The following is a 22684-nucleotide window of genomic DNA, read 5'->3' as shown; positions in this document are numbered from 1 at the left end:
TGTCGACATTCGGGTTTATTATATAATATAGCATAATGCCTGCGAGCTATTTGCTGGAATTTAAACAGCTCCTTTCGCATGTCCTGCGAACGGACCACTTCTCGACTTGATTTAGATTTGATTGTGTTGAGGTCATTAGCAGGGGTGGGGGTCGGCGGCATTTGATCACCATTTGAAATGGACTCCTGCATTATTCACTTAAAATATGCAAATATTTTCTTTGCCAAGTCAACTTGGGTTCGCTTTCTTTTTGTTCTCTTTGCCGTGGCTTTTCTTTTCGAGGGGAACAAAAAAAAAATAAAGCAGAAATAGAGAAAAAGAGTGAGAGACCAGGCAGACCCTTCATAAATTTCATTATTCTTTTTGTAATTTTTGATGGCCATTAAATGCAAATTATAAAGCCAAAATACACAAAAACAGCTCAGTCTAATGGACAGGGGCGTGGCCGGACGACATATTTTTTGGTGGCCATCCATTTAAGCATTAGCGCTCAATTTAGCTTTTAATGCCGTTTCCGTTGCCTTAAATAAAAATTCAATTATTCGCACACATATACACCACACGCACACGCATACACACTCGCACACACACAAACGGACGCACATTAAGAGAGAACAAGCCATAAACTCACAAACAGTCACGAGCTGCGCCGTAAATGCGTTTAAAATTGAAATAATTTTATTACCCATACGCCCCGTGGCCACACATAAATGCACACACACATTAATGCGGCGACCAAACGTGAACACACATAAATGTTTATATACATACACTTATCAAAAAGTAAGCCTAAACTCAGGAAAGTTTCGTTAAATGTTACTTTGTAGAAATTTGAGGCAAGCCGCCATAAATTGGGGAATTTAGTTAGCAAAGTGAATGATTTGTTGTTAAAAATTGTAAGAATTTAAGTTGTAACATTTAAGACTTTAACGACCACTTTTCCAGTTGCTAGGCTACTTTTATGCCAGTGTGTCTACCTGTAGATTGGACTCACCTGCATGGAGCGACGGCTGGAGCCGCTATTGGACCGCGACAGCATCGGCGGTCGCCGCTTGGTGGCCCCGCGTCCGGCGAGCAGGTTGTTGAGCAGCGAGGGCGAGCGGGCGCAGATGAAGGCGTGGAAGGAGGAGACCGTGAACACGCCCAGCTTGTTCAGCGTGTTCTTCGTGGGGCGCGACACGTGTGTCAGCAGCGACTGTTGAATATATGTGACGAATGCGAGAAGTTTGAAAATGAAATGTGAATACAAGTTATATTTGGCATATACATAGTTTCGCCGCCAGTGCCCCTCAACTAATTTCGCTATATTTACGATCCTTTCAAAGAGCATTAAAAAGCAGGCAGAGCATCTACACACACTCGTACACTCGTACACCTATGCAAATAAGCCTTTGGCATTCTGCAGTCGACTGAAGTTGTTCTCTTCACAGGTGCTGAAGTTGTTTGCATTTTGTGGTTATTAATAATAAATAATGTTGCTTTTCAGGCACACAACTGCACTTACCACCCAGCACCCGCCGGGAACCCCCAGCTTTCACCCCAGTTTCAGCCTGCCATTAAAAGCGCAATCAACTTTCAACCCTTTCAGTCAGTCAGTCATTCAGTCAGTCGGTGCTGGCAAATCCTTCTAAGGTTGCCAACAGTTGGCGCCAGCGAAGGTTGCCTTTAAGCCTATTTAAGACGCTTAAACTTTTGTTATGGAGATTAATTGTGCATGTTTGGGTTTTGATTTTCCAAAAGCGTACCAGTGAATTGGCTTTGCCCCATCCATTGTGAAAATAGGTAGAGGTAATTATAGACTACTCGAACCCGTAAAGGGTTTTAAACGGAATTGTAAACGGGTTTCGGGGTAAATTGTTGTTAGAGGGATTTGGGACGATGCCATTGTCCCGGTCTTAAGCTCTCGACCAGGTTGTGAATCTGCTTTTGATGTTTCTCTGAAGCGTGGTTAATTTAAGCCTTGTGGTGGCTTTTGGGGCGGAATCGTACAGCCATTGAACAGTGATTATCATGTTTATTGTATTTTCCCTTTTTTTTTGTTCAAAACAAGGAAGTGCTATTTAAAAATAGCTGAATCTTATAAATACTTCATTCTTTTTTTAATAAGCTCGCCAATGCCTTAAAATATAAATATAATTATAGTCTGTCTTATATTACTGTTAACAAAAAATAGGCTATAATTCACTATAACTGGCCTTTATGACTTTCAATAAATGGCGACCAACGCGGGGCACGTCTATAACAGCCGCAAAATGTAGGCAATACTTTGTGCCCGAACTAGGGTGCTCGTTCTGGATGAATTATAAAGCCGCCAGCCGGCAGTGCTTCCGCCATTAATTGCATTTGACTTATCTCTCTGACAGGTTGAATTTGGGGGCACTGGTCGACGGCAGTGGCCGCTTTTTGGGGCCATAACTCACCTTCGGGTTGGGCAGCTCGCCACTTTGCAGCGAGGCCATGTAGCAGCGCAGCCGGAACTGCTCGCAGTGGAGCCGCTCCAGATTCTCCTCCCACTGCAGTATCTGCGTCTGGATCTGATGACGCGTCTCCTGATCGGTGACAACTGATTGCTGCAGTTCGGCCATGTGCTTCAGCTTGTGATCCTGCGGGGCGAAAGGACATAAAACCGGGTTAGTGCTGGCATATGCATATATGGAGACGGGGCACTGTGCTACATGTATATGGTATGTAAGCGTGTGTGTGTTCGGTTGTGTGCAACACTCGTTGGTGGGTTATGAAAGCATCCGAGTCATGGCATCATTAGCATTTCATGGCAGCTTTGTCCCACTGCTGCTGCCGCTGCGGTGGCTGCCATTTGACGAAAATACATAAATCACGCGTCATGTGCAGCTAAAATTTTGCAGCTTTCCCCATCGCTCCCCGCCCCTCAACCTGCGCAATTCAAATATCTCTCGCCTGCTCTGGCCTCCTGTCCCTGATACTGAAGTGCGTTGGCAATGCACCAAAACTGCAAGGAAAAAAAGCTCCCTTTTGGAAGGGAAGCGAACGGGGAGCTGCATATACATGCCCCTGTTTTCATTACAAATACCGTTTGACTTCCGCCGCAGCTGCCGCCCCACTTTTTTCGGTGCTGCAACCAGAATACAGCATTTGAAATCCCCACTTTGGATCCCACTTTCACGTGCATTTATAGCACGCTTGCATAGATCTCACGGAGCACGTGATTGTTTCATTTTGGTTGCCGTTGTTGCTGCATTGAATGCGAGTCAGTAAGCTGACAATTATTTGCAGATGCAGATGCAGATGCAGTTGCGCGTTGTTGCTGCTGCTGTTGCTGTTGCAGTTGCAGGTTGCCAATGCAAATGAAAGTGTGTGTGTGTGTGCGTGTGCCGTGGGCGTGGCAACAACCTGAATAGGCACTTTCGATGTTCGACATTTTAATGAATGTGTACACATAAACAGGCAGCGACCAAAAGGACGAAAGGATCGTTGGATGGAGAGGTCCTACCTGGGATTACGTACCTATAGCCCCCCATTTGTGTGTATTTGAACAGTGCGACGTTGAGCCTTTTCAATGTTTGTTTTACGTGGAAATAAATCAAAGTTTTGTGCATTTTATTTGCACATTTCGCATACGTATGCTCAATGTGACAATGTGTGCGTTGTGGCGGCAATCGATATGAGTGTGTGTGTGTGTAACCCCACTTAATTCAATTCCACTAAATATGGCCAATGATTCCTAGTTGTTCCGCTCTCTATTCAGCAGACATAAAGTTGGTTAATTAATAAACCAAAATCCCATTATGCACTGCGACCGCACACACACATCTGTAGCAGGATATTTGGGGTGAGATACCATCCTTCTCGAAGGAGCAGTTCGCCGGGTTGCTGTCAATGGCACTTGGCACTTGAGGAAAGCTGCTTATTTGACAAACACAAACCGGAAGGAGCCTGGGCGGCTCGCAGAGAGACACTATCTCGGGGACCGAGAGAGTTTTGTGATTATTTACAACACAAAACTGTGGAGGCGGGCGAGGGAAGGGGTTGGGTTGGAAGGACACTTTGCTGGGGCAGGCAACAGTTTGTCCTTGTCAAAGTAATATGGGCTCTTCCTGGGCCATAAATAGCTCTCGCCTGCTTGACCATTAATCGTTTTGGCCATTGTAGCCATTGTGCTGCACTCCATCTCAGTGGCTGCTCTCGTTGGAGGAGGCACTCCAAGGGTTAATGGCAATGTTAATGGACATGTAATTGCCATGCAATTGGGAGTGTAAATCACGCAAACGATAGCTCCCCGCCAGCGATCCTTGAACTGCGATTCGCTCCAGGGTGTTTGAACTCCATTGGGGTGTCCGATTCAAGAGAGTGAAATGCTTGCAGCACATGCAATGCAAATATTTGACAAACACGAAAGGCTATCTGTTCCACGAAGATATTTAAGCTTTTAAAGATATTACAAACAGGAATGCCAAGCATAAAATATGAAATTGTGTCATATCATGTCATATCAATCTATTTCTATAAGGTTACTTTAAGGTGTTCTTATAACAACATTTAACTGAGTAAATTTTGCATTTTTGTTGTAAAAGTCCGTTAGCCTTGCAGCGGTTTGTGTTCTGAATTTAAAGTCAATCTCCTTTTGGTTTTAGGCAGCTTCCGCCTCGGCAACTCGCACACTGAGTGCCACCACGCCCAGGTTTTCAGTCTGCCACCCGCCCAAATCCATTTCACCGCTGCTGTGGAAGGATATTAACAGCACTCCCACTGCCACGATGCCGTGGATGCACTTGTGCAGCAGGCTAGGAGGCTCTGGTCACGGTCTCGCTGCGGTTGCCGCTTGTTTTGACACATGTCACGCGCTAAGTGACAGCTCCAGCCGCAGTTCGAGCGGCTCCTCCTACTCCTCCGGAGTGGGGGGATGGACCCGGACCCGGATCCGGATCCGGCATCGGCTTGAGGTCCTACGGACGACTGTGCTCACTGCTTTCATCTCAATTCCCGTGAATTTTATTATGGCTGCATAGTTGGATTCCCCATCTATTTTCCCACTTTTCCCTGGCCGTATCTGTCGCTCCTTGACGATGAGTTTTTGCGGTTCGCCTATTTAGTTGTCCTGTATCTACTGCTCTTACACTTGTCCTCCCTGTCCGTGTCCCTGCCTGCCCACGCCCATGCTGCTGCCCCTGCCCACGGTTCCCCCAGATCCTGTCCCGCTCAGTTGTCGTGTGGTCGTGTTCCTGTGGTCCTGCCGTTGTCTGTTGCGCTTTCATTAAGCGCCACTTGAGGCTGCCTCTGCCCCCAAATGATGCCTCTGCGTCCCAGAGCTCACATTTGTGAGGCAGCTACACTGGGGGAAAATAAATCGAAGTATCTGCAAATGTCATCATGACATTAATCTGATTGACATTTTTATTTCTTGCTCATCGCTCAAATTTAAAGTACTCCAGGGGAATAATTATTTTTGACGCATTGAAATATGCTTTATTTATAAATATAATTCTGTCAAAGCTAATTGGGAATTTCTGATATTTTTTATTTTTTTACTCCTGGGAGATATATATATAAAATTGATGTGTCAAGCAATTGGCGTGGGACTAATACCATTAAAAAAATATTTCTTGGTAAAGATGACATATCGTTTCAATAGAAATCATTAGATGCCTGCCTCTGTTTTCTAATTTAAAAGCTCACTTTTTTCTCTCAGTGTGTCAACTGAATCTGAAGCTGGTCGGGAGCTGCCATTGCCATTGCTAGATGTACTTGTTATTATTATTGCTAGTCTTGTTGTTGGTCTCTGGTCTGCCATTTCCGCTTGAGAGTCGAGAGTTTGGAGAGTTCATGGTTCTGGCATTGTTTTTGCTTTTGCTGTAGCCGTGCTTTGGTTTGATATATGTTTTTACTCGGGAGTACAATTAAAATATACATTTTACCATTGTTGTTATGTCCCCGTTGTCAGCGTTGAGCATTCAGTATTCAGTACTCAACGTATTCTACGTATCTCGCATGACAAGCCAAAGATGCTTGAAATGGCAAAACCACTAGCAAAACAACAATAACCAAAAACAATGGATTGAAATAATAATCATGTGGCGGCAGTGAGGCAAAAGGACTCGTGACCCGGGTATCAGTTTATTTTGTTTGCCACTGCTAATGGCCCCTGTCCTTGCCCACACCACTCCTCTGCACATCCCGCCACTTTGCTACCATGATAACAATCAATTAAAGTGGGTGGCTGAGGTGGAAGTGCAGGGCCAGCATTCAAAAGGATATTGAGTTGTTCAATGGCACGGCGCTACCCTTTGAGCCACCTGCTCAGATGACTTTTGACATGGCTTGTGCAGTAAATGGCTGCTCCATTGCAGTCAAAAGTCAGTGCAGGGGTTCACTCTACATAAACCGCAACGGGTGGGTGCGGGCCACGGACACGGCCATGTCAACAAAAGGCCTGAAAAATTGTATATGGTCTGCATAAATGCTGACCACAAAATGATGCCACATTATATAACGTGTGAGTGCTGCAGTTGAGCGGTGAGCCTGGCCTGAACTGGCCTCTTCCCGCTCTGCTGGCCAGGATACCAACAAAAAAGATGCTAAGCCCGGAATGCACCCGAACTCAAACCTCTAAACTGGCGCCTAGCCCTGTGGCCACAGGATGAGCTGGCCTGGGTGTTGGGTGATTGGGAGCTGTTGGATGCTCGGTGCTATTCGCTGTTCGGTACTGGTTGCTGTTGACAATTGAATTGAATTTTCCGCCCCTGACCACAGCCACGCCCACTGTGTCAGCGCCTACATAAAGCATATTTTCGCATCTGCATGCAGCAGGCTCGTTCGAACAGACGCCTCTGTTCTCCTGCTCCTGCTCGTCCACCAACAACAAAAACAAATCAAAAACCAAAGCAAACGCATTCTGCACAGGGTTAGTTGGGGTAAAGGGGGCGGGGGAGGGCATAGGGTCCTGGGATTAAGGGCCGGCGCTCCTATTCCACTGTCCTGATGTCCCCGTGTCCTTCTGGCCACGGTGGCAACCATATGCCAGACCCATTTCCTGTGCAACTTTGGACCAAAAGTTGCAAAAATATTCGCACGTTTGGCCAAAAACAAAGCTGCAACGAGAGGGGTCATACCCCCTCCCCCCTCCCCCTCCCCTCCACACACACACTAACACACACATGTGTGTCCACACTCACATGTGTGTCCATGCCTTTTGTGCCGGACTTTGCAGCTCAACCCGTTTCTCATATTTCTTGCCATAAATTTTTACCATTTTGGCATTAGTTTATGAAATGCCACGCCCACCCACAATCACCGCCGCCCCCTCACTATATAGGTACATAATGGTTTTGCGTGTGTGTGTGTGCCAGGTCAAACTAAAGTTTTTTTTTCTTTTTTTTTGCCCCCATCATGAAGAAACCTCAGGACAAAAACGAACCGAACAAGTAAATTTTATGGTAATTATAAACTTTATGGTTTCATTAAAAAATATTGAAGAGAGAACAGAGCCGGAAAAGTGAAAAAAAAACACCGAAAAAATTCACAATACGAGTGGAAAATGGGGGTTTCTGCTGGAAAAAGGAGGGGCGACATTGTTTACCCCTTTCCAACCCGCTGCCCATCGAAGTTTCTTCACATTTTGTGCGGCTTTAAGTTGGTCTAATTAAGTAAAGTTTTCGGTGTAAGTTAAAATTAACTAAATATGCATTTCATTATAATTTTGGTTTACAAATTTTCGGTTTATGGACACGCCACACACCATGCTGGCCAGCAAAAAGTCAAGTAAAAGATATAATATGTATATATGAGATGCCTGGAAGTGCGGTTGAGTTTCAATTTAATTATTGTAAAATTAATTGCACACTTTGGGGCTTCCCTCGAGTGTGTATCTGTATCTGTATCTTTGGTTGCTTGTCCAACTGGCGGAGTAATTTTCGCAAAAGGAATTTAAATCTTCAATGCTGGCGGAACATCTGAAATGATTGCCTACTTTCCGGCTGAGCGGACAAGAAAAACAATTTTCATTTACTAAATGTTTTCATAAAGCGCAATTAAAATATTTTACTGCCACACCCCGCCGAGTGCAGAGAAAACGCATTACGCTCGCCATTCACGACTGTTGCATCATTTAATTAGTGCAATTATTTAAAATCGATGGCAGCCGCAACAAAATCATTTGGCCGCAATAAAAACTGCGGTTAAGGTATTTAAAAAATGTATGAAATAACTGAATAACTGTGTGAAAAGTGAGTTTAAAGGCATAAAGCCATTCATTACTGTGATGTGGGTCAAAGAGGTTGAAACGATCCGATGCTAAAGATTTAAAGGTGATTCAATTAACTTCAATTAGAAAAGCCATTAAAGCCACAAGGGCTGTGGTTTTAATTAAAGAGTTGAAATATTTTAAGACTTTAAATATATTTTTTTTATAAATCACTTACGCAATTTGAAAAACCCATGCATTTAAGGAGACTTTGTAATGTTTTTGTGGATACGTGCCGAATATGAATACCTCTGAATTATTTCATATTCTCCGCTAGTGAAAACAACTAGTTTTGATTGTGCGATTTGGGGTGATATATATTTTTGAGCCTTTGAGCAATCGTTCGTTCGTTACGAGCGGTTTTTTGTGCGATAAAAATGTTTATAAAAAATGCAACAGCAAACAACAATTTAAAACCTGGCCGGGATTGGTGGGCGTGGCATGGCTGGCGTGGGGCGCTGCAGTGAGCTGCTATTGAGCTGAAATGACAGCAGCCATTGCAAATTGAAAGCATCGAGGGGCGTCGGTGGGGAGTCGGTGGGTTGAAAGGCAGGAGTAGCAAGTGAGCCTTGTTTAGACAGCGCCGCCATGGCAATTGCACATCAGGTGCAAAAAGGTGGACGGGGGAGGGGCTGCTGTCGTAGGAGTCGTAATTAGAGCGTAAAAACCAGAGCGTACGAAAAACCAAACGCGCTCGGGCAGCTACTACTATTTTTTTACGGTCCTGCATTGTGTATCTGTGTGTGTGCATGTGTGTGTGTGCGTGTGAGTGTTTTATGCGAGAAAAAAATAGATAGCTAGAAAAAGAAGGAGCAGCTGGAGGATACCAAATGTGCATACATACATATATAGGTGTAAGGAAAAAACTAGAAAAGCTAAAGCAAACGAAGCGAAGTGCTGCCAAAACCGCCCACTCGACCCCACACGGCCACGCCCCCTTAGCAGCAACCTAGCCCCTCCCCGCTGACACATATATGATTATTTCCGAAAGGTGACACCTATAAAAAACAGCAACAACAACAAGCTGGCAGCTAGAAGCGTAGACGTCACACAAAAGTAGAAGAAGGCGCCACAGCAGCAACAGCAACAACAAAGAGGGGCAGAAAAAAGTGACAACACTGTTGCTCTTTTCACAGAAAAGAGGCGGTGGGTGGTGGGTGGTGGGCGTTTGGTGACCCACCCACACGCAAACACTCACACACACACCCACACACACGCTCACAAAAGGAGCAACTAGAATGATGCGTTGGTGTGACACCTTTTTCTTTTGCGTTACTGCCTAGTGTATCATCTTTCTCATAATTTCATTCAGCCCAGCGACCCTTCTGCTATTTTTCTAGAAAATTAATTAACAACAAATGCAAGAGCGCAGTAATGCTAAGTACTAAATGCTAAATGCAAAGCAAACAGCAAATGCATTTATGGGCGGGCAGTCCTTAGGCTCATTTAATTAATATTCATCCAACAAGTTTGGTTTTTGGCCAAGTGCCGTGACTACAAAATGGGGAAATGAGGAAAAGCGGAAGCAATAGGACCCAGGAGCACTCTTATGCCAATCTCGGACTTCCGCCCAACGGTTTTTGTTTTCTTTCCCTGCTGTTTCACTGCTGCTGCCTTCTTTTCCGAAAAAAAAACGAAGTAAACACAAACAGGCCGAGAGAGATAGGGAAACGGGGCGAAAAACGCTGCAGTTCAAGGAAGTAATTATGGTTTATCCAAAGGGACAGATACTGCAAGATGGATGAAGGAGCACGGCAAACGCAGGCCTTCTCGACCTGGTCATCAAACTACATCAAACTACAAGTTTGCGGAGGAAAAAACTAAATTAAAAAAGGGCGCCAAGAAAAAGTAGCGCAGTAACTGGGGCACAGCGAAAAAAAAGGGATATACAATTCAGTTTAAATATAAATTCAATTGTAGTTAAATTAATCACAAAGCATCTTAAAAATAAAATGTATTAGAATCAATGCAATTGTTTTATGTTTTATATGTTACATAGATACATAGGCTAAAATAGTTTTAAAATACTTCAAAGTTATTTGCCGGCTATTAATTATTAGCGCTGAGCAAACTTCACTTCTTATAGTAATTTGAAAAACTTTCTTTTTGTTGGATTTCCCATAACCGGAAGTTGTAATTTTCCGGCAAACACTGTAGCAACTGAGGCAGTGGAAATAGAAAAACAGCAGCGATGCCGGCGACAGAGACGAATGAATCAAGTTGTTGAGGATAGGACAGACAACATAATTGTCTTTCGGAGTCCTTCTAACTAACTAACAAACAACAAAAGCGAAGAAAAACAACAACGGAAAAGTGGGTGGAGGTGGTGGTGGTAGGGAAGTGGGGGCAACTGAAAATGACATGATGAAAAATAAATAAACAAATAAAGTTTACTTTCCATGGCGGGGCCACTGGATGGGCTCCATATCTCTCTGCCTCGATTTCCAGTTGCCTGGTTTATCCAGAGCATTTATCGTGGGCCAAGTGCAATTTCTTGTAGTTTCAGCTCGAGTTCAATTCTGTTTGCTCTTGCGATTCGTTTTTCCATCTTTGCCTGCTTTCGCTTTGTCTTGCGATTTGCGCCGCGCAAAAATTTTCCTCACTTTGATTTGGTTTTTCCAGCAGCCCTACTCAACCAACCACCCACCCACTCAGCTCCCTTCCCCTTTCCGCTTTTCTTTTTACAAAAGTTTTCGCTGGAGAGGAAAATAAATTGCAGTGCAAGGAATTTTACGCTGTTTGCCGCGAAATTGATGGGGAATTGATTTGAAAGCAAATACATAAATAGTTGCAAGTAGAAGCACTTTCCCCAGGCCACCCCATCCACCCGTCCACCCCGCACTTTTCGTTTCGACAATGGCATAAATCTTTCGGGATTTGCCTGAGACTGAGGAATTGGTTGGGAATGTGGAAAATGCGGGCGGGAAATGCGATTGTTGTGTTCCGTCGCCTTTTGTGCCGAGTTGACTTCTGAGTTGAGTGATATTGAGAAATTGTTGTCCTGCCGAGGATATATTTGTGGGAATTTGTTTTTCAAGTCGATTACATTAGTCAGTGCGTCAGGTAATGGAGTATCGAAAGAGTTATGGAGCTGTATACCTAGTTTCCTCTCTCTTAACTTTCTTAAAATTTAATTAGAATATGTATTTGGCTAGACAGAGCAATTTTAGCCTTAAATACAGGGCAACGATTGTTAGCCACTTGATAAGTAAGTAAAATGATAAGAAGCTCTTCAATTTATGGGTCAAATCACAAATCACAATCATCAATATTCACAACATTTACCAGGCGCAACAACATGTTTTCCCTGCTGCGAAGAAAATGCAAGCACATTGCTGCACTGATGTGCAGTTAATCCCCATTCGATGGGTTTCCTAATTTAATTCGCTTTTCATCTGCCATTCAACGGCGTGCTGCATTCAGTACAGTGCGATTCATAATAGTTCAAATCCCATTTGCTATTTGCACAAATGCCATGCTCGATGATGCATTCGTAAGCGATACCAATTGATGGGTTATTTGTTGCATATGCCATTCAGTGGGGCTTAGTCGGCCTTACGGCGACGAAACGCAGCGTTATCCCTTTTGACATGACTGTATGCCTATATGCGAGTGGCTGTGTGGGCCCATTCATTTTGCATTGCAGCCACTTGGCAAAATTGACTTAACTCTCGAGCAGCAACAATTTCCTGGGCCAACAAAGCGGCAACAGAGTCTGCATCATCGAAATGCAAAACGAAAAATGCAAAATGCGAAATGCAACCGCAATCCAAGCCCGTGCTCCTTGGATTTCATCCTGACATTCTCCAGGTGGTGCTCGGTGCACCGAAAAACCGCAACGAATACTTTTGCACGCTCGCAAGCTCACATTGAATGTGTATGGGGAAATGTATATTGGTTTTGCGTCTTTGCGGCCTGAATGTGTATGTATATGTGCGCATATAGATGATATATTCCGCACTTGATGGCAACATATTTATATTTACTTACCGACTCAATGGCCTTCTCCAGCCGGAAGATCTCCTCCTGGAGCAGGTGTAGCGTTCCAGTTTTTCCGCGATGCCTGGCAAAGGCGGCGGCACAGGCGCTGTGTATGCTGTTCACCCAGTTCTCCAGCTCAACCTGCGGATGTTAAAGAGGAAACATTGTAACAAATTGCAGACCAAATGCACCGCAAGCAATTTGACATGGCTCCCCAGCGCCAAACGTCGAACTTGTCCCCCAAACCGAATGGCATCCAGGCTATCCAAGCCATTCAAGCCATCCAAGCTATCCCAGCCATCCGGAGCCACCCATTTGCAAAACCCATTTCATCCCCGCTCATCGCTGGCTATCAGTTATGCAAATTTAATGACAAATCACGTTGGGCCATGGCAGCGAGAGTTGGCAGCACCCCAGCAGGACGAAAAGGACGACGGGGGCCATGCCGAACGTATGCCTTTGAGACATGTAACAGTTTAGGGTTGCCACAAGGATGCTGCTTCTGCTGCCACTGCAGCTGTTCAAGGCAATCTGCCAGTTGGCAGTCAGTCAACGCCACCTCAATCATGGCTCACACTTTAAGCCGCCCCCGGGCCCTTCTATCTCTTGCCCTCTCCTTCGTTCGGTATATGTCTGGCTCTTTCTCACTTTAGGAGACTTTTGCGGGTTGCGTCAGTCAGCGCCTTGCCAGCGTCCTCGTCCATGTCCATGTCCTCGTCCTCGTCCTGTATCTGCATCTGCATCTATGCACACTCGCAGAAATATGCATTGGACTCGTTTCTGTAAGTCGTGCCCCAGTTATGACTTTAATGAAAAATTCCTGCCACAAGCTATCGACTTTAAAATTTGAAACCCAAGATTATGGAAGGCTTATCTAAGAAGATAATATAAGACTGATACGGGAAGGAATTTAGAATTTGTTTATATTTGTTAACAAACTAGCAATGTCTTCACTCAATCGGAAATGAATAATAAGTCCAAAAGGGCTATATATTTTTCAGAGTGCATCTCCATTTGCGGTTTCTTTATGGCATACATTTCAGTGAGGCTGGCGATTATAAGGGAGCAGGACGACTCGGACCCGCGAGGGCTGAGCTCGCCTACGTCCGCCTGCTCGCATATCCTTGTGCAAACAAATTTGCGCTGCCATCTTTCTATGCTCCGACTTCGGACGCGGCAAGGCCAGTCTTTCAAAGTTTCCTTGAAGGACTTCCCTTGGATATTGACTGCTCGAAATGAGAGCGAGCATATCCTGCGGCACTCGCATCCACCCAACACAACGCAACGCAAGGCAACGCAACTCAACCCAAACCGACCCAATTCATCACCCACACCCATCCGCATTGCAATAAAGATACTCACCTGACAGGGCGCCTGGAATAGATAGGCATCGCCGAACGCCGTGCTCAGACAGAAGATGTAGTCGCGCTTGGGATGCTCCGGTATCGGTTGCATAATTGCACCATCCACGATAATCAAGTGCTTGGGCGCCGCCTCCACGCTCCGGCCCTCCCGGGAATCGCACGGATAGAAGAGCAGCGTGGTGCCCTTCAGGCACACCCAGTAGCCCTTCCAGCCCCGCTTTCTTGCCAGCTCGATCTGGTGCTTCTTGCGTAGTAACCATTTCTTTACCGATAGGAAGCTGCAAGCAAACATTTCGATGTGGTTCACATTGGTTAGTGGGGGGCACAAGTGGGGGGTGTTTGTGGGGCAGAAGGACCAGGCAGGAGACTGCCACCGTAATCCCTGGGAGAACTTCAACAGCTTCGCCATCAACCCATTAACCTTCCAAGTTAATCAAGATACGGCGATATGGGAGGGGGCATGTCCTGCGTACATAAGTCTTCAAGAAGTTTATCATAAGAGCCTAGGTGAAGGTATATAAAAAAGGGGTCGACTCTGGCCATACCCTGGCTTAACATTTCTTTCTATAGTATGCTAAGTGTTGCTGCTACAAAAACTAGTTTTATAAATATAAATTTTATTGTTTAGGTAATAAACTAAAACTTCTTTCCTTTTAATCATTTTAGCCACAATTTTTGTTTTCCTGCCCATTAAAAAGTTGGTGGATCCATTAATAAATCGAAAAAGCTATCTAAAGGACAGTCACGTGCGAAAATACAATGTTATACAGACTTGGCTGCTAATACGAATCATGATTAAATAAAAGTTATGGGCTTCTACCCTAATCTCGCTTCAGTGCTTACCACCAGTGCAGGCTCCATCGCAACTCTGATACCCTCTATACGGACATAATAACGTTAATCCCCAGCCACTGCTTTCTCCACCTCTGACCAAACCCTTAATCACTGTGAAATTATGCTCCCCGAGGAGCCTCCCCATGGACCCACCGACTGGTATGTTATTTATGATGACTTGTTGGACGTGAGCAGGTTTGGCCACAGCCCAGGAACACCCCATCACTCCTCCCCATTCTCTATCCCTATATATCTCCAGCTGCCAGATTACATCTACCGGGGGCATAAATTCCCCGATTCCCAGGAGCAGATTTCTTACCCGGCTTTGCGAACAGCTCCCGTGCAATTGAAGGAGGATGCAGCGGTGCCAGTTGCCTTTGCTTTATATGGTGACGCCATGACACTTTCCCCATCATCTTCATCCGAAACGGCGGTAGTTAGGCTCATTCGATCATCGTCCGAAATCTGCAAAAAAGAAATAAGGGATGGCCTCAGTCTCAATCAAGAATAAAGAATCAAGAATGTGGACAGACACTTTAATTAAGGCGCCTGGGCAACAGCAACACGTACGAGGTTTCGGTTGCCGGCGATAAAATTCAATAAATCGAAGAGAAAATAATTGAAATAATTAAGTCATAATTAGCTGGCAGCAGCAGCGGCTTGGCAGGATGGCATACACTGGTAAGCCTAGCAGGACGAAGCGCCATTTGAAACCAATAATGGCCAGGTTGCTGCTGCCGTGCTGTGATGTTGCTGCTATGTTGCTGTTGCTGTTGTCAGTGCCGACAGCAACATTTGTTACGTATGTCGTCGATAAAGCAATTTGTCTTCTCTTCTCGCCTGCATTTTTAGTGGACGAAAAGGATGAGGCTAGAGGGCGGGGCAAAGGACCTCGACAGATAGAGATAGGGCAGGCCCAGACAACAATTGACAAAATGGCTGCGAGAATCGCTGGCAGAGAAGGGAAATAAATGGCGAAAGGCAAACTGTTACTTGGCAATGTTATTTCATCAAAAGCCGGGTCGTCCGACTGGCTCACTAACTGACTCACTCACTGACTCACTGACTGACTGACTGACTGAATTCTGTTTGCCTTTGGCCCGGCTGGCCATCTACCATCTACCATCTCCCAGCTTCCTTCCGTTCGCCACTCAGCCATTTTTGCCTTCTCTGCAGGACGATGGGAGGAGGCCATAAGGGATGAGGACGAGCTGGAGTCTTTCGGTCCATGTGGGAATTCAAGCCAAGACCAAAGTCGATGGCTCGGCTCTGTGCGCTTGGGCTACGTGTCCCGCGTGGCAATAAAAATTGGTTTGCCCATTCATTCGTTTCAATCGAGGTGGGCGTTGCGACCGGGGCCACGCCCATTTTGCCCATCGCCCGAGCTGTCGCTCACTTGCTTTTCATGCCATTTTTATTTCAGTTCCCAAGGAAATCAATTTACAATGTGTTTATTCGTTTCGTCTCTGCTTCCTGTGACCGGGGTCCTTCGACCAGGTCTTGGAGTACTCCTCCTCCAACTCATACTCTTCCTCTCCGGTTTCCTGGTTACTCCTGGTTACGATACTCCAGCCTGTCAGCCCACCCACCCATGCTTACGTTTTGGCAATTTTCAAACATTTTTGCTCATATGCATGTTTTACAAGTTATTTATTTGACTGCCTCCTCTTTTGCTGGATTCAAATGGGGTTGGGGGGATTGATGTTTGCTTACGGGCTGGGAAGTCCCACCCGTGGAGCAGAGTCACCGTCTTTTGCCAGCCGGGGTCATGTGTACTTAACCCACAGCAGCATCGGTCGGAGCGACCAAGTTTAATCAAATTTTATATTAATCGAAGAGCAGTGCAAAGGCATGCAAATAACCAAAGGAGCCCAACCTGAGACGTGGCTTGCTTAGCGACTGAGGGGTTGTCGATGATGTTGACGATGGCCAGGAAGCGAAAGACTCCCTCCCGCTCAGATCAAAGCGGTTACGAGCTGCTGCGAGGACCTGGGTGGAATGGGAGACGGAAGGGAACGGGCATGTCTACCCAATCGATATCTGTGCGTGTCACTTTAAGTGGCTCGAAGAGTTGGGCGAAAATTTAAAAGGAAACTTCAAAAACACTCCCGCACCTGCACTCCGCGCCAAAACGAAATAGTTTCCGCTTGCTCAATGAAGTTTTCCATGAAATCATCAAGCCGAGCGGAAGCTGTCGAGTGGAACTGTTGCAGGATGGGTCAGGGAAATTGAAATGTGGGTGGGTTGTGGAACCTCTAGTATTTATATGCCACTTGAACTTAAAGAGTGACCCAGTGAAAAATATATGAATATTAAGGGAGCATTCTTTGGATACATCTTAGTTGAAGGACTAATGAAAAATATACTGTACTCAGGGCACCTTTCTTTTAATCAAATTAGGCGATTTAAAGTGGCCCGGACTTTGGGTACCCTTTTACAGCAGATTACCACGCATTTGGCATTCCGGCTGGTCATCCCAGAAGGGATTGGCCCGAGTCCAAGGAGTTTGTCAAATGATTCATGAATTTTTAATTGGCCCAAAAGTGGCAGCAGGTTGTAGTACATCAGCTAGCCAGCCAGCCAGCCGACTTGTTCGTTGAATTTCATCAGGCGAGCAGAATCCCTGAATCTGACAATGGTTCCTCCACCTAAGGACAGTCCCCTGCTGCTGCTCCCTTCCGATTTGGCCCAAAAACACTCACATGGGTAAGCCTAAATGGGCAACCCAAAACACGAACACGATTGCGAACACGGCCAAGCAACAATCACACAAAAGATTAAATGCCAGCCAGTCCGGGGCATTCCCCAGGTATCCTTGTTCCTTCATCACCCCTCCCTATTCACATCCCCATCACTTTGGCCATCTGATTACTTTGGGGCCTAATACGCCATATCTCAGCATCGGTGCAAAATCAAAATTCAATTTACGCACAGACGAACCCGCCCACTTAGGCTCACTGATGGTTTCCCTATATATCCCTCCATATAGTCCATCCGAGCATTCAAGCATCCAAACATCCCAGCTCCAAGCCCCCCACCAAACTTATCCGCAAAGGTGAGCCAGGTGCTTTCGTTACGATTTCTAATCAAGAATTGATTGTGATCCCTCGATGCGGCTGTCGTTCACGTTTCAGCCATAATTATCAATGACTTTTGAATGTCAAATGTGGACGAGATGAGCTGGGGATGCCATGTCATTGCCATTGCCATTGTCACCTCTCCCAGACCCCCATACCACCAGACACCCAGACTTCCACACTCCCAGACCGCCAGACTTCATCTTCGTTTTGATGGGGCAAAATCTTTTCATATGTCGCTGTCAAAAATTACAATATTTGATAGAGTGTTTATGCAGGGGCTGCGACCTCGCAGGAACCCATATAGCCATATATGTGTACATATACCGTATTGGGATGGGGGGCATGTGGCAAGGTTAGCCTGGTATCCATCCTGCTACCCTGGCGTCCCTGCTGGGAAAAAGTTATTCGGTGGCTGTGGCACGTTTCTGGCATTGCTGCGATTAAGTGAGGCATTAAAGAAGTTTTCGTTGCCGGCGCAAATGTTGTTAGCCAAACGAAATTGATTCAAACACGAAGAAATCTGCCAGGGTGAGATATAGATGGTAGGTGGTTTGGGCCAAAATCGAAAGATACAGACAAGATCCATCAGCGCTCCCTTCGCTGCTGACTTGTAAAGTTTCGTTGTCTATTTTTTTCCATCGCTCAGTCAAATTGCTGCATTGCAATGCGAAAATCAATTTGGAATTATCCCACAGCTCATTTCGTTTGGGGGCTTCCACTTGGTGGGTTGGTGGGTTGGTCGGTGGGTGGCAGGCAGGCAGGTGGTAAACCTGCAGTGTCATTCCGATTTGATTAAATATTCCAGCCAGCGCTGAGCTGAGCCACCTAATTGGCTGAAGGTGAAACTGTTTAGCATTGAATCAATCAAAATTAACAAGCGACTCGGGCAACCTTGGAATTGGAATGGCATGGAAGGGATTCATCGTTGTGTGTGTGCAGTAATCACAGGACATAAAACATTTAGGTATTCAGATCATGTGGACAGGTAACAAGCGTTAATTAGAGCAACGGGGCATGGAAACGGTGCAACTCACGGATATGCCACCTTTAATCCGGTAAATCCAATTCGCGGCATACCCTCCTCTGATTCGGGACAATCTCTTTCAGCGAAGCTCTGGCCATTAATTAATATGCAGACCCATTCAGTGGATAAGCCAACTGAAGCCCCTCCATTGAAGCTCACTCATTTGAATATGTGTATTCTCGGTGGTATCTTTGTGTGCAGATTCAAGCATTGCACGTGAAACCCTTGACCAATGTATCTATTTGCTTGTTAAGTTAACAAAACGTTGCTACAAGGATGCAAATTAAACTCACACACGCACACAGTCAACATGCGTGCGTGTTTCCAATGAATTCTGAAGTTGTTACTCACATTTAGAATCTATACTATATCACTGCACGGCATTCTTTATCTACCTATTTTCAGATACTTTCCTGCATCGCAACCCATATTCCTATTTCCCATCCGGGGCCACGCCCACTCACACCGTAGTTTTCTCTCTCTCAATATTCCATCAGCTTTTTCGGACAAATGGCCTTTTATCACTTTGAAGCCGTTTGATTCATGCGTATTGCAATCAATGCCATTCATTACCGAAAAACTAAATACAAGTACCAGTTTTTCCCACCCCCCAATTCCCATTTACACCACCCGCTCCGCCCCCCCCAAAAAACGAATGCTATTTGTTCGTGTGTTAGGAGCTTTTCTCAAATGCCGTTGGCTCGAGGGGGGATGGGTGGCTAATGCTCTAATTTATTGCTCCTTTGTGGAGCCAGAAAAGGAGCCCAGGAGCAGCTCGAGCGTGAAAAGGATGCTTTGGCTTTGATCAACGTTTTGTTAGGCAGCCCAAAATGAATTTGTACCAGACAGACAATACACTTAACTGAAGGAATTCGCGGTGTGATGAGCGTGGGTACTAGTATGAGATCGTGGCTAAATTGGTCCCTGCTCTTTCTGCCAAGGCGACATTTTCTCACGCGATTTTCATTCATTTCCACGGGAGCAAAAGTTCAAAGCAGGTCTGACAAAAGTATCCAACAAAAGCGATTGGCCTAAGGCGTTGCGAAGATTAGAAGTAAGACTTTCTAAATGAGTATCCTGGATTAGAGGACATGTTTGCAAAACAGTTGTCATTTCATATAGCAGAATAATATATGAATTAATCAGTAAAGATGTGTAACCCTTAGGTCATTCATAAAAAGATTACAAATCCTAGAATAAATGAAGTGAATCCTCTAGAGGATCAGCTCCTCCTACCTTGCGAAGGAACATTTCGTTGCACTGCTTGGCGGTGCTGCGCCAATGGCGATGGCGATAGCGGGAGTTGCCCAGTTTCAGTGTGCCCTGGAGGTCGGCAGCCTCCTCGACAACGCGCCGAATGCACTGGTAACGCAGGCGGTTGCATCTGTGGATCGGCTGCATGGGCACCACACCGTGCTCTGGCTCCGATTCCGCACCAGAGCGCACCTGATCCTCGTCGTCGTCCACCCAGGCGCTCAACACGCCCTCCACGAAGTTGTACAACATCTGGATGTTGGCCTTCATGGGCGCCGAACCGGAGGGCACTTGGGCCTCCGTCTTGATGAGCTTCCTGTTTTGGCACACCTCCCGCAGAAGATTCTCGCCGAAGTGCACGGTTTTGTGACGACGTCGACGGGAATTCAGCGAGGCAGCCGAGGCGGACTTCATCAGCTTGCCATTCGAGTGGTGCACATAGGCGGGCAGTGGTTGCACTAGCGTGGTTGTGGGCTCCAGCCAAGCGAGTCCCGATCCCGGTCCTCCTAAGCCACCATGTCCTGCCCCTCCGACTCCAGCACCCATTCCTGCGGAACTGGCGGAGTCTCCTCTCTGGAGGGTGTTTGGCTGTGAATTGCTGCGGTAGTGATGGTGCGGATGTGGATGCGGTGGCGAGGGCAGTGGCTGCATCTCCAGGTCGTCCAGTGGCGCCGGCTCAATGTCATCCAATGTGGTGGGCGGCTGGGCCAGCTGGGTGCGCAGGCGATTGAAGTCGGCGGCACAGCGAGGCAGTGAGTTGCACTTGGCGGCATTGAGGCATTTGCGATTCCGGCAGCTGAGCAGCGGGGCACAGGATCGACAATCGTGGCAGATGACCAGGCGGCGTTCGCTCGTCGCTCCAGCTCCTGATCCGGTTGCTCCCACTCCTATAGATCCACCTCCTGTTGGCGGCGGAGGTGTGGCCGTTGTGGATGGTGTCGTCGGCACATCGGAGCCCATGGCTCCAACCAGATGAGCCGGCACTGCATGCAGTTGCACCTGCGCCAGTTGCTGATGCCTGGCCAGATTTACCGAGCTCACCGACGACGTGATGCACTGCCTCGCCTGGCACTCCTGGTACCGGCAGTGCGGATCCGTACAGATGGGCAGTAGTGGACAATCGGGATCCGTACAGGGTCCCGGAGATGGTGAACGAGGAGCCCTCTCCGCACTCGAGGACTTGCGCTTGTGGCCACCGGAACGCTGGGCGGACATGTCAGAGACCGTGGCGGACCGTTGGGTCTGATGGCGCCGGGAACGCTCCTTACGACCACTTGACTCTTTGGTTTTCGGTACATATTGATAGCGTTCCTTGTGCGGCTTGGCATACAGCCGTTCCAGATGGGCGGTGTTTGATGTGGATGCCGCTCCTGCCCCACCACTCCCCACCACTTCGCTGGCTGAATGCCGCAGTCTTCTCTCCCGGGAACGCTCCTCCCTCCGCTGGCATAGGGGAGTGTGTGAAAGGGCACTGGGCACCGCATAGCCACTGGGAATGCTCATTCTCTCCGGTGGTTGAGCTGGAGGAGGTTGCTTTCCGAGGGATTGCAGCTTGTGGAGAGGATAGGCTATCCAATCGGCAGTGAGCTGTTGCTGTTCCTCTTCGCTGACTGCTCCACTGTGTCCCAGGGAGTGTCTCTTCCGATGGCTGGTCTTCGACTGATCTTGGGCATCTTCCTGGGAATTGGAACGGGGCTGGGCATCGCCACCACTGCCATTCCGGCGATGATGCGACCGACGGGACTTGCCCCTCTCCGTTCCACTGCTGCTCTGCATCTTGGTGAGCCACTCCACAATATCAGTTTTCAGCAGCGAGAACTCACAGGGTCCGGAACTTTGTCGGGACAGCGGTTTCTTGAGAAGATCCGCCAAGGCCTTGGCATACGCAGAACCCACAGCCTTGTCCGCATCCGAAGGCAATCGATCCCGTTCTCGCTCCTTCTTGCGTGGCAGATGATCCAGCAGCCAGTCGGGCAGTTCGTCCTTCAGGACTGTGATCTCACTGGGACCTGAGGAGGTGCGCACTGGCTGGATGGGACTGGCAGTTTTTTGGAGCTTCAGCCACTCCATGGTCTCCTCCCGCACCTGGCCACCTTCAGCGGATCGGGCGGAGTGACGCTGTTGAGCCCGGCGATCAAACCACTCCAGTTGCTCGGGCGGTTGGCGCAGAGCACTCTTTGGCATGGTGGCCACTTCCTCGGCACTTTTCTGCCGTCTCGGTGGCAACTGAGGTCTCTGCTCAATCCGCACGTGGGGGTGTCCCGTGGGTTCGGTTAGTCGCACCGATCCCTTCCGCCTGATGCACTTCTGTTCCATGGTCTCCTCATCGCGAGCTCTCACCCGACGAGTGATTTCGAAGATGTCGCCGTTGATCTGGTGATAGAACTTCTCCACCTCAACACCCCGATCGAATTCCTCCTTGGCCGTGGGCTTGGTATGTGACCGCGAGGGTGGGCGTGGCGGTGGCGGCAACTGGTTGCCCTCGTCCAGTTTCTTCTTCTTGTCATCACTTTCGTCGGAGGAGGCATTGAGCAGGGCACCAGAACCCGCCGCACCACCATCTACCACCCAGCTTATCGAGCGCTCACCACTGGTTGCTGTCCCAGTTCCGTCTCCCTTTTGAAGCAATCTGTCCAGGCTGCCATGATGGGTCTTAAGCGTGGTGGCTCCCAGGCTGCCTTGGGTCTCGCCCAGCGATTGCAGCCGGCACTGGGCATTGCAGATGCAAACGCCTGGACGCTTTTTGCTGCCAAAGCGAAAGAGTTGGCTGGCCAACTGGGAGACATTCTCGCCGAGGCCGAGGCCCAAGCCACCGCCACCACCGGAACCACCACCTCCGCCAGCGGCGGCTCCACCCGCATCCCTTCCCGAGGCCGTTGTTGCCGATGTCAGGCGTCCTCCTGGATGCGCCACTGGTGTGATGTCGACGATC

At 47.4% G+C, this 22684-nt stretch overlaps 2 protein-coding genes across 10 annotated transcripts in view; both read right to left on the bottom strand.

The window, feature by feature from the left end:
• The window catches only part of LOC117140218, an 82558-nt gene that overhangs the window by 32120 nt on the left and 27754 nt on the right, over positions 1–22684 (bottom strand). For 6 of the 9 annotated variants that reach the window (XM_033303015.1, XM_033303017.1, XM_033303011.1 and 3 more), the window contains 5 exons: positions 14714–14859; positions 13559–13838; positions 12206–12337; positions 2421–2603; positions 995–1195 (listed from right to left, as the gene is read on the bottom strand). In XM_033303015.1, coding sequence (XP_033158906.1) covers positions 995–1195; positions 2421–2603; positions 12206–12337; positions 13559–13838; positions 14714–14859 — 942 coding nt within the window. Of the gene's footprint in view, positions 1–994; positions 1196–2420; positions 2604–12205; positions 12338–13558; positions 13839–14713; positions 14860–19734; positions 22088–22684 lie in introns of those variants that run through there. The other 3 variants (XM_033303013.1, XM_033303016.1, XM_033303009.1) reach the window with 1 other exon arrangement.
• On the bottom strand, positions 4953–5231 carry LOC117140220. The gene has a single exon (XM_033303018.1). It carries the CDS (start codon positions 5229–5231, stop codon positions 4953–4955), a length of 279 nt encoding a protein of 92 aa, XP_033158909.1.

Source organism: Drosophila mauritiana, chromosome 3L (assembly GCF_004382145.1).
Source record: "Drosophila mauritiana strain mau12 chromosome 3L, ASM438214v1, whole genome shotgun sequence".
Taxonomy (NCBI): Eukaryota; Metazoa; Arthropoda; class Insecta; order Diptera; family Drosophilidae; genus Drosophila; species Drosophila mauritiana.
This window is presented reverse-complemented; position numbering and strand designations above follow the sequence as displayed.